A 12713-nucleotide genomic window follows, 5' to 3' on the forward strand; every position below is an offset into this window, starting at 1 on the left:
TAAAAACCGTTTTGACTCTCCCTTGCGTAATGTATTTATTTATATAACTTTTACATCTTTCACCTTAGTTGTAACATAATTGGTTACCTAAAACTGATTTAAAATTTAGTGTCTAATAAAGTTACCATTACTACAGTTCATTTTGTGTGTGATTCAAAAAGGACGGGATGCAACATCTCACATAAATCTTAACTGCACTGCGTATCATGGTGTATTTGATGACGAGAAAATTATTCATGTAAATGAAACATTTAGAGAAAACCTTCACAATCTATTCGTGAGGATAAAAAAAATCACTTAACCAAATAATTTGACGGAAAAATTAGTTTAGGGTGACCGTGTTTAAAAGTTTACTCAAATAAATACGTTTTGATGTACCCATTACAAGAAACATTGTCATTGCATAAGTTGTTACGTAGTTTTAGTACGTTTCCAAAACGTTAGAAAGGAAACAAATACAATTAGAAACAAAACCACACTACTTTCAAGTATTAAATAAAACCATGTTAAGTTTGATTTGTTTCCAAAACTAACTATGGACGTTTCTATAGCAGCATATGCATTACTTTAGAATATCCATGCATCCAAAGATCTATAAACACCATACAAAGTTGATTAAGACAACACATCCTAATTATCAGAGTTCTTATACATCGCCCAGATTACATGTTAATCCCAAAATGTAACACGGCCTTTTCCTCAGTTGTTTATTGTGTCATTTCATTTTAATGCACCACATTAAAAACATAGGGTATTCATACATTAGAAACATACATACAATTATTCTACTGTGGCAGCAACACCAACTTTCCTTTTGCACCTTTGCCTTCTATAATATCTCTATGTGCATCTGAAGCTTGGCTCAGCTGATATTCATGTCCAACAACTGGACTCAGAAAACCTGCCTGCAGCCCGGCTGATATTGCATACGTCATTTCGTGGCGTTCACCCTATAAAATTCAGTTCACAGCTTTTAAAACAGCACAGAGGGTAAATTGAAGAAAACAATTTTCTGCTACTCTAGGCGGTAAACCGCTGTATAATTCCACAGTAAATTTATAAACTAGTTTTGGATGGAATAATATATAAACTAGGTCCTTGTCCTGAAATATTATAATGTTACTTTACTATATATCTCGGTTACTACGCACACTGTGATTGGTCTCTTTAGCGGGCCGTGTGCTACTGTAACCCACTGGGCAAAATCATGATTAGATCTAACAACCCGTAACTTCACTTATCTCATCCATCAGAGAATTTGAGAAATAATAATATACATATATGTTACTATATGCTTCCAGTTGTGTACCTCACTAGCTTGGCCTAACATAACACCAATGATGCTAGACTCCTTGGCCATGGTTTCTCTTGGATTTATTTCAATCGTTCCTCTATTACCGACAACCTGAAAAATTTTAATGTTTCATATCGTTAAATACCACATCACATATAAGCTTTATCAAAATCTGTACATTTGTATAAGAGGCTATTCTATACATTAAAATTCAAACTTGGCTCTGAGGCTTAGGGAATAAAACAAAACTAGTCATGTTGAGGTTGTGGAATGAAGAGATCAGTTATTCTGTTTCATTCCGATAAGCCTCGGAGCCAGACGACTGTTAGACATAATTTTTTTTTTCTTTTAATTTTAACATTTCAATGGTATGTTTGTTGTTGTTCATTGTAACCAGATTTGTTATATCACTGACTTGTCAGGCGGTAAAACCTAACACTAAAAGGCGTTTTAGATGAGCAAATTAAATCCTTTTTGCTGAGGCTAATTCGGCGAGTCTTTTCAAAAGCAAATGGCATTAAGACGAAATCCACCAGAAGTTCGAGCAACAAGTGGACAAAAACCTAGTACCAAGATTATTTACATCGTATTACAAACTTCTGTACGACTGTTTTAAATATCTTCTCAAAAACAAAATCACTTCTAGCAACACCAAATGTCGAAAACAAATGTTGAACGTTGTACGAAACACTTGAAAGCACTGGTGAAATGAAACGGAGGATGAAATTTTACCTGCGTTAGCACAATTTCTCTGGACTTTGAAATTTATTTTTTCTCGTTCCCATGGGAAATTGTTTTCGGTCTTATTTCAGGCAACTATTTATATCTTTAGCTTTACGAAAATGTAAACAGGACTGTAAAATACTTAAAATTATTCTCTGGTACCAGATTTTTGTCCACTAAAAACTAAAATTGCTCGATTTTCTATCAGATTTCGTTTTGATCTCTTTTTAATGATATTCCCTCGCATTAACGTCCATTGCAAGCCAGTTCTGGACACTCCAATCTGATACCGAGAATACGGAAATGGTCAATTACCCCTATGCGCCCCTTGCTTGCCACAAGCTTGAGATCTTTTGATAAATTGGCATTTGCTAACATTTCTACGATGACATCTGCACCACGACCGTCAGTTGCATCCTGAAAAAATAAACAAAATATCATTTGTAATTTATAATGACATGCAGATGTATGACTGACAAGTATAACTTTGAGAAAATGAGACTTATATACACAATACATGTATATTATAGACAAAATACCATGAGGTGAAAAGCTATTTGCAGAATACACATGTATTTCTTTAACACGACTGGCTTACTAGCATTTTATAAAATTATCAATATTTATCATGTCTTTCACTATCAGTAATCAGCACCATGCCATATCAGTGCAAAAAAAAACTATACTCCTCCATAAAACAAGACGTGTATAGGTAGCACGTAATTATGTGCCTATTAGGTACAACTTTAAACTCAGTACCAGAATATTCTGAACGTATCCATCTTGTCTGTGATTAAACACTTGTGAAGCCCCAGCTTGTTTCACTACCTCTTCACCTTCAGCAGTTCCTGCCGTTCCCAGAACCTTCATTCCATAAGCTTTGGCTAGTTGCACTGCAGCTAAGCCAACCTAAAAGACCAGCGTTAACAACAATTGATAAATGTTCCCCTACTGATTTTAAAATTCTCACTTCAAATAATCTTAATAAAAATACAACTATAAAATATATATTCTGGTTTTTCTTCATGCACGTATCATTGATCATCTAAGGCATGACTTAAATAAAACTATTTTTCTAGCATCATGATCACAATAGCCACTAGCAATAAATTAATCAGGCTTAGTTAATCCTTGTGTGCATAGAAACTTTTGATATTAGCGTTTCTTTACTCCTACGAAATTAGTTTTTTAAAGTACATTAAAAGTGTAGTAAAAGCAAGTAGAACTTAGCAACTGCAGAATAATTGCACACTGTACATGTCTGTTACTGTATGCAGAACACCTCTCATGTGTGCTATAAAAAGCTTAATAATTTTCAGTACGTACTCCGCCACTAGCTCCATGTATTAGCACCGTCTCTCCAGCCTTGGCATGTAGCCTGCATGTAAGAGACCCGGTGTGAGTTACTATAACGATAAGATTCTGGAATTACAGCATTTTCATTAATATTTAATGTAAGAGAACGCTGCGGTAACAAAACTAGTTGTTTCCCTAACAGGCTCGTCAATGGTTTAGCAGTAATTTGTTTAAACCAAACAATGCACACAAGTAGTATGTACATACTCACTTTAGCCCTTTCTTACATAACATTATTTGTGACCGCAACAGTAGACTTATTTCTTTTTATAAGGTTAATTACTGTATACCACACCTTTGGAATAATGCTCTGTATGCTGTGTAGTAAGGTACATAAATGGCTGCTCCTTGGCTGAAGGAAACACTGTCTGGCATGAGGTGAACACTGCTGGCATTACACAAAGCAAACTCTGCATATGTCCCTGTTAAGCTGCCGCATACATAGACACGGTCTCCTTCCTGGTGGAAAAATTTTCCACAATTATATTTGTATGATAAAAGATCATAGCTTAAAAAAGGGTAATATTAGAAAGACAGACGAAATAAGCCTAACTATGGAGTTTGTCTCTGGCTTGCTGAGAGATTAGACTTATGAAATGACTATATGTACAAACACGTTGTTTTAACTATGTTATTAGCGACCTGTAGATTGGACTAGGAGTACGATATTGAGTACGAGTACGATTTTTGAATTTCAAACCAAGACATTTCCAGAGACTTTGCTAACAAGTTAGCATGTAGCATGGTAACTTGTTAAAATGTTGGCATGGTAACATGCTAAGGTGTTAGAATGCTACATGCTGATATGTTACCATGTATATTCCATGCTAACATGTTCGCATGTAGCATGGAACTGAACTTGCTGACATGTTAGCATGCTAACATGCCAAGGTGATAGTATGCTACCTAATAATATGTTAGCAAGTTAGTAAGTTAACCTGCTACATGCTAACATGTTAGCATGTAGCATGTTAACTTGCTAACATGTTAGCATTTTACCACGCTGACATCAGTGCTGACATGCTAGCACGTTAGCATGTTAACTTCCTAAAATGTTAGCATGTAGCATGCTGACATGTTAGTATGCTAACAGGCATACATGTTAGAATGTTAGCAGTCTAACTTGCTAACATGTTAGCATGCTACGTGCTAAAATGTTAGCATGCTTACATGCTAACATGTCAGTATGCTAAAATGCTATCATGTTAGCAGTCTAACACGTTAGCATTTACAATGTAGCATGCTAACTTGCTAGCATGTTAGCATGCTAAGATGCTACATGTTAATATGTTAGCACGTTTGCACATAGCATGCTAACATGGTAACATGCTAGCAGGCTAACGTTCCTATGTTCGCATGCCGACATGTTAGCATGTAGCATGCTAAGGTGGTAGCGTGCTACATGCCAATATGTTAGCACGTTAGCATACTAACAGGTAAGCATATGGTAGCATGCTAACATGTTAGCATATAGCATGCTAACATATTAGCATGCAGCAAGCTAACATGTTAGTATGGTAACATGCTAACATGTAGCATGTTAGCATGCTACATGCTAAGATGCTATTATGCTAACATGCTAGCATATAGCATGCTAACATGTGAGCCTGCTAGCATGTAGCAGGCTAACATGTTATCATGTGAGCATGTTAATATGCTAACATAATAGAATCCTACATCATAACATGCACGCTAACATGTTAACCTACTAACATGCTAACGTGCTAACATGTCAGCATACTAACATGTTAGGAAGTAGTATGCTAGCATGCTATTATGTTAGCATATACATGTGGCATACAAGCACGTTAGCATAAGGTGTCTTAGGTTTGTGACCTTTCTGTTTAAATTTATGTTGTTATGTCACTGGTGTGAAAGTGGAATTTATAGCACACAAGACAACAAGAACACATCTCAACAACGCATGCTAGCAGGCTAACATGCTAACATCTTAGCATGCAGCATGTTAACATAACAAAATATTAGGATGTAGCATGCTAACATGTTATCATGCTAACATGTTTTTTTGTCTGATTCTTTAGGTATAGATGGCAAAATTAAAGCTGCAGCTTTCTACTTCTACAATAAAGCTGCAAAAGTTCAAAATACTGAAAAAATAAAAAAAAACATACTCCATGTTTCCATCGAGTTATAGACTGAAATATGAGTGGAAGTTTGGGAGAACGAGAAATGCTGAGGGAACAACAGCCGAGAGGCAAGTGTTCCCACAGCTTTTTTCTGTGTTTTTATAACTCAATAGAAATATACAGAACATCTTTTCTTTTTCTTTTAGAAAATACTGTGACAAAAAAAAAAAAAAAAAAAAAAGAAAACAACTTTTTTACTTTGATCATCACAATGTAAATTCTCTTTGCTCACATGATCATAAATTACAATTCTGTTATCAGAAAGGTTTCACAGCATCTTGTGACTCACTTTGACTTGCTTAACATCCTCTCCCACAGTGTGCACCACTCCAGCACCATCAGAACCTGGTGTGTAGGGAAGGGTTGGCTTCCTGGCATAAGTTCCACTTCTGATATAGGTATCAACAGGATTAACGCCAGCTGCCTTGATTTTAACCAATACCTAATAACATAAACATAACAGAAAGTAGGTTCTGCCTGCTATAATCCACAAAATTTGGAAAGCTTATTTCTGAAAACAGTTTCCATTAAGCTTCAAGGTATAAAATTACAATTAGCTTCAAGGTACAAAATTACTAAGCTTCAAGGTATAAAATTACTGCCATGTTTACTTTACGGTTACCACAATGAATTGCCACATTACCACCTCATGTGAGATCTAAATTACAAGCAGAAGATTTCAAGGAACCATACATAAAAGTACTAGTTGAAATTCATGTTGCGGATCGATGACCTCAGTGTAAAAGTCCAAGGCTATGCAATAATTAAAAATAAAATAAAATAAAATACCCCATCAAGCTTTGCAAAAACAAGTAATTGGCACCACATGAGAAATTTTCAAGCCAGAAACACATTATTTTATTCATTCTGTCTTTTAATTTCTCTTAGGTTAGTTTTTTTTTGGAGTGGAGGGGCTGGTTTTCAAGACAGCAAAATTCCATTAAATCTGCTCTACGTGTTAGGTACCCATATATAGTTTGGTCAAATTACACAGGCCCACATCCTCATATAGTATATTGTCAAAATTATATTATTTTTTTATCACTGAAACTGATTGACAATGAGCAGAAATTACTTTCTATATTCTAAGACAACATGCAGAATGACAGCAAGAATAAATATCACTTCCTCTACAAACACGGATGGAACTCACACCAACTATCAACTTCAACTTTTATTGCTTCCATCATCCAGTGCATTTGTCAAGCTTATGTCTAAACTGATTCTTGCAATATGGGGTCGACAGAAAAGCAAAAAATGCTTGAATATAAAACCCCTTATTAAAAATGTGAACAACTGAGCTTCACCAGTATAATTATTATAATTTAATAGTCTTAACAATGTGAAATATAATAATACTGTTATTATTCTAATAAATCTTATGAAAATAATCAAAAAAGCAATAAAGTAAACAATATTATATATAATAAGATAGAATGCAAATTTTGCCACTGCTGTAAGTTGTGTCAATTTGTTATATTTCTTTTTATGTTTTTCTTAATATATATAAAATGATTTGTTTTGATTTTTACATTCTCTAATGTTAACTTGAATGATGCTTCCATCTATCCTTAAAACAATGGTCTCGTACAGAAAATTTTTGCTGTTTGAAAATAATAGATGAATTAAGTAGGCTGATTTCAACATATTAAAATTCTTACTTGGCTCTGAGGCTTACTTAGGGGAATAAAACAACAGAAATCACATTGAGGTTCTTTTGTTTTATTCCACTATTATTATCTTGCTCTGAACTATACTGAAAGCTTTGTCTTAAACTTCATAATTTGTTGTTTTGAGTATTCTAATTGATTTAGACTTCATTACCAAATAATTATGTGAAGGAAAACACTTTGGATGAGGTACTTATCGTTAATGTACATTAAAAATAGGAGTGGCCCAGGAACACTGACAGAGACTGCTGTGGAACCACACATATCTATGGGCCAGACTTCCCAATCATATTAAATCATTAAGTTTAAAGAATTTTAAAAATTACATTAGGAGAAGGGATTTAAACATTTTAATAGACCTTTCCCGCATTCCACTTCAGTGCATTCGAACAATGGCACCAGAGCAAGGTTGGGGTGGACGTTTTCATACATTTGCTGTATTTTTGTCCACCCTGACCTTGACTTGGCACTATTGTTTGTTGGAATGCGGGAAAGGTCTATTGATGCAAGCAGTGGATGCAAATGTCATATGTGTTCAACTTGACCATTTTCATCATTTTTAGTCAGCTTTATTTGTAACTTTATTCTCTTTTGTATTTTTATTTTGATAGAAAGGCTTTTATCTTGTAAAGAATAATTATTCATAATATAAAATTTTAATCATTTATATTATAATTTCTAATGTAAATAACAATTATTTTATAATGTCTAAAAATTTAATTTGTACATAGTCCTGATGATTGAAACTCTTTTTAGAAGTCCCCAATTAGCAGCCATGCTAAATCTCATTGACACATAAATAAAGTTATTTTATTTTATTTTTTATTTTTTGTCATTTCTGAGTCAATGCCTTCGTAACGTGCATAATTTTTTCTGTAATACACTGCAAGTAATTCTTAAACCATAAGAGTGGTATTCCTCTGATCTGAGATCAGAGGAATTGTGTCATAATGTTCAAGTTTGTTCTACCAAATTGTGAAGTTCACTGTGTTCAAGGATTTTACTAAATCCAAAACAACACCTTTAGAGTATTCTCCCTTTGTCAAGTGCTGTATGAATTTTTTCCATAGTCTAAAATTGCCATGGAAGTGGAGTGTTTTAACCTGAGCCATACTAGCTCATACTTAATTGTGTTTAATTACTTATGTCAATTATCTATTAGTAGATGATACAATTTTCTCTGCAAAGTTCAACCTCCAAGAGGTCCAACGAGTATGCTACAAGTTTTGCCATCTAGCGAAGAGTATCAGTTTCCTAAAGCAAGAAAATGTGCATGCCCCACTAGCCATACTCCATACTGCATAATTCAGGGCAGCCAGGCACCACTGACCCTCCCCTCCCCACTCCCCCCATCCACGATCTAGCTACCTTTGCCTGCCTAAACCGATCCACGAGTCGTTGCCTTCGTTGAGACAGACTAACAGAAATGAGAGGCAAAAACTAACGTCTCACCTGTCCACTGGAAACACTAGGAACTGGCACATCTGAAACAAGCTTTAGCACTTCTGGCCCACCAAAGGATAACACACGAATCGCCTTCATCGTCTTCAATAAGTCTGACTGCAAAGTCCCTCAATTTCTCCTAGTAGAGACAAGATTTCACACTGAAATTTATCACTGACATCAAAACGCTACACTTAAAATGTCAAAATATCATTTGTGAATTCCCCTCGACCAACTCACCGTGCACCTGGGCGACTTGTGAGAGCTGCGAGTGGAGCGAGCGTGACCAAAAGAGAGTACCCAGGCCCCTACGGGCGGTAGTAAACCAAAATTTCAGGAAACGTGGAATCCAGAAATCTGGAAACTCGGAATACGTCTGCTGAGCACACGCATATTTCAGCTGACCCATCAAGAGGTACTGTTTCCCAGGGCGAAGTAAAGGACAACAGCATAGCTTACCTAGAATCCAGATACTTTTTACTGTTGTTGGCTCGTTGTTATTCCGCTTGTCCTCCTGAATGAAGCCCGACAAAGAAAGCTCACGGATCATCAAGGACTTACACAAACTGCCCACCCTAAAAAAAGAGAGAACATCAGTTTGTCTTTTCGTTTTTCTGCCTCTTTTGTCGAGCAAAAGTTGTCGTTGACTTTAAGTTGAGGTCTCTGCTGCCCAACAACTTGCCTGGAGCGAGTTGTAAATGTTCAACAAATAGATCTGAAAGTGGTTTTGGGGGAAAGAATTTCCTTAACGCTTCGTTACGTTTGCTTTCAGAAGAACGGCAGGCGCTTAAAGCGGCGTCAAGATTTACACTTCGTCAACTTCAAGAATGAACCCTTTTCTGGGAAACTGAGCCCTTTTCTAGGGAATTGCAGGGTTGCGAAAGAAAAAAATAACTAAGAATCTTTTATTCTTTTCGTTGATTCAGACCATAAAAGCTGGGCCGCTTTTTTCAGACCGAAAGTCATTCATACTGTTTGCAGTTAACATAAATTATGCTAACAGTCCTCCAAATAATACCTTATTCAATTCATAAGCAATCAAGTGTGTCATCTAAAACAAAAGATATTGCTTTCATTTAATTTAAATAAAACTGCATTAGCTCGGAGCTGATCAAAGAGCCTACAAGCGAAAAGTTTATGATCGAACTTCAACCACTACAGAAAGCAATCGTTCAAGTTTATGATCAGTTGGGTCTATGGTAAGTTCTTGTGTGGTTTGAAGTTTCCTTTTTAGTCGAGAAAACCATAAGCTGGGTTGATTTGAAATGGCGTTAGAGACGGAGACGGTATAGCAAACAGTAATAACTCAAACAACACTTCGTTTGACAAAGGCTTGCACTGATTGACGAAAAAAGCAAACAGCATATAGACGCACGTGTCTTGAACCCAGACAAGGTCATATGTATATGATAACTTCAACACTCGAGGTTTGCTTATCGCTCCACACACTATGACAGTTAAATCTCTTGTTTGCTCAACAGAGAGAAGTTATTGGACCAAAACCGCCTCACGCTCGCGAAATATCCGGATCAGTGATAATTTCTTGGGAGACGCAAATCAAACGTGGTGACCAGTAGCAATGAGTTTTTTCTCACAGTCTCGTAAGCTCCCTTCGGCGCCCACATCTAGAGAGTCAAGTCCGAGAGGCAGCCCAAGAGGTAGCCCTGCCATCAGCAGGAGAAACAGCCCAAGAGACGTCACCTCTCAAATACCAGTTAAGAAGAATCCTGGATCTCCGGCCACCGGCAGAAAAAAACCAGCTCCGTTGCTTAGGAGCAGATCGCGCGAATTCATGGACGCTGTAAAGAAATTTGAGGGTGGCAAGCTCCCAGAAAAACTTTTGAAAACTGTTGATGAAGAAAGGAAAGCTATGGAGGATCACTTAGCACAATGCGAAAAGGATTTGATCGAAATAAGAGAGTTCGTGGTTAGGACACAAGATGACTTTCAAAACATCCGTGGTCAAACGAAGAGGCTGAGGAATAGTCTCAGCGAGCTACGTGATTTAAATAGAACCGCATTAGCCCGGAGCTGATCAAAGAGTCCTACATCTTAAGGCAACTACATGTGTTAGCTGAACTGTGTGGGAGCTAAGCCATAATCTGACCGTCAGTTGATAAGTTTAAAGAACAAGATAGCCTGGGTAGCTGGTAAGATTTCGCGCGAGTGCTTTTGCTTTGGCGGCGAAGCCGAGCGTGGCGGCGGGAGAGGCGAAGCCGCCAAGGAATTGGTGAGGAGCCGAGTTCTTCACCATAAATATGCGAGCCACCTCTCTGTATTCAAGAATTTTTTTTCATTGACAATGGCGAATATTGATAGCCAGTGTGAATATTGATAGCCTAAACATCAGTTTGAAAACAGGAACGCTAATCCGTCAATAAACACCGCTGACTGATTTGAAATCTGGCTCGTGGCTCCGCCCTCTATCATGTTGATAGAATGTACTCCCCCACCCCCTACCTTCGATACCTTACGTCCATTCTCCTCGCAACCGTTGAAGCTCATTTGGATTTAACACTTATCGCCAACCTTGAGTGATAAGGGCATAATTCCAATTAAATATCATTCGATTAGAATTAATGAATCTGTCTGCTGTTTTGCTATACGTTTTAACACTATTCCCTCATTATCTTGCGGGTTTTCATGGGATTTAAATTGCCGTCATTGGTTTGCGGTGGAAGATCGCCAAATCTTTAGAAATTTCACGGGAAGATTTTTAACTCTATGCCAGTGGAGAAGAAGAATTGGAAATTTGAGAAGTTTCGTTTCTTTTCCTCCCGTAACGTTCATCAAATTTCCAAAAACTTCACCCTTAAGGGCCCCTTAAATTTGCGCAAGGTCTTTGGATATACAGTTCCCTGATTAAACATTGATCATCTTATCTGTCGGAAAACACTATTAATAAAAAAAAAACGTTCTCACGGGTAAATCAGTATATTTTAATAATTGTTACTTTTAAACTAATGTAAAACGCATATTCGAAAGTTACGTCCGTCGTTTATAACTTCACAACATTTCCAGTTTTCGAAATACCCTGAAATCACTATAGAAAGGATAACAGTCTCGTAATAATACCATGGAAATAATAATATATTCAGGCTTTTTCAAAGTTTAAAGCGAGCCGGTCTTCAAAGCAATGCAAAAAAAAAAGACAGATATTTCAGCCTAAATGCACAAATTGTGGTCTAGCCTCCGTATAGTTCATGTCAATTTGTCACAAATGATTTCCTAGGATTATATCTACACAAGAAGCCACAAATGTGGACATACTTCTGTGCTTTGTAATTCGAAGAAGATGACATACATGTATATCTAAAAAGCTCGGCTACGTTCGGAGTTACTTCCGGCTCCCTGCTTCTTATATGACTGATTCATGCGTCTGGACTTATATCAGTGTTAATTATAAAGAAATAAAGTTGAAAAAAACAATAACCTTTTGTTTGAGATCCTCTCGTCTATTTATATCAGGGAACGCCCCAACTGTTGTGGATTTTTCTATTGTTTCCTACACTCTATTCCGAGAAAATCATATAAATAAATTTTAGTTAAATAAACTGTTTTCGTTCTATTCAATCTCAAAATACTGCACAAGAGGAAAACACGCATACAACTGTATTAGTAACTCTTGTGGAAATTGTTGTTTGTGCTTTTTTATGCTTATACAAACCCTTCGGCACTTAATTAAACTGATCGCAATGTAGAAAATACATTTTGCGCTGAAAGCCGAGGAATAAAATTGCTTTCAGTCCGCCAATTTCAGTTGAATTTTGTTCTGTGTACGAATATACCTGAAGACGAAATCGTGTTCAACTTTAGGAAGTACTATATATGTGCGCGTCGAACAAAAAAAAAATCTGAACCATGTAAGAATGTTTCTAACTTTTAGTTAAGGCGTTATCTTTAAATCTTCTTTCTCGTGCCGCATAATGTAAAGATTTCCTTTTCGGAGGCCGCCTCCCTTTATTAAAGAATTTCCGTTTAAATATTTGTACTGGTTTCATCATGGTGACACCAGTTGCAAGAATATCAAAAAATAAGCATGACATCACGTTTCAAGTAATATATTTTCCTACTTTTTTT

General features: G+C 36.4%; 1 protein-coding gene across 4 annotated transcripts; it reads right to left on the reverse strand.

The window, feature by feature from the left end:
* Window positions 1-15: 15 nt before the first annotated feature.
* On the reverse strand, window positions 16-9293 carry LOC145495767 (zeta-crystallin-like). Of its 4 annotated transcripts, none has more exons than XM_081475374.1 (9): window positions 9093-9293; window positions 8643-8772; window positions 5810-5962; window positions 3669-3832; window positions 3344-3395; window positions 2777-2926; window positions 2333-2434; window positions 1310-1405; window positions 16-950 (listed from the first exon to the last, which is right to left on the reverse strand). In XM_081475374.1, the coding sequence occupies exons 2-9, from the start codon at window positions 8730-8732 to the stop codon at window positions 786-788; spliced, it is 972 nt and encodes a 323-aa protein (XP_081331500.1). In that variant the 5' UTR covers window positions 8733-8772; window positions 9093-9293; the 3' UTR covers window positions 16-785. The 4 variants fall into 4 exon arrangements, with proteins under 4 accessions (XP_081331500.1, XP_081331491.1, XP_081331497.1 ...); XM_081475365.1 differs by having other exon boundaries at window positions 8874-9293; XM_081475371.1 differs by lacking the exon at window positions 9093-9293 and adding an exon at window positions 8874-8894 and having other exon boundaries at window positions 8643-8794.
* Between the last annotated feature and the right edge of the window lie 3420 nt (window positions 9294-12713).

Source organism: Orbicella franksi, chromosome 1 (genome assembly GCF_964199315.1).
Source record: "Orbicella franksi chromosome 1, jaOrbFran1.1, whole genome shotgun sequence".
NCBI lineage: Eukaryota > Metazoa > Cnidaria > Anthozoa > Scleractinia > Merulinidae > Orbicella > Orbicella franksi.

Bases quoted from the DNA above. Each gene is read 5' to 3' on its own strand.
- LOC145495767 (XM_081475374.1), bottom strand. From the start codon at position 8,732: ATGAAGGCGATTCGTGTGTTATCCTTTGGTGGGCCAGAAGTGCTAAAG. The intron at 5,963-8,642 runs GTGAGACGTTAG...TTATGTTATTAG, and splicing joins CTAGTGTTTCCAGTGGACAG to GTATTGGTTAAAATCAAGGC. The intron at 2,435-2,776 runs GTACTGAGTTTA...TTATTTTTTCAG, and splicing joins GATACGTTCAGAATATTCTG to GATGCAACTGACGGTCGTGG.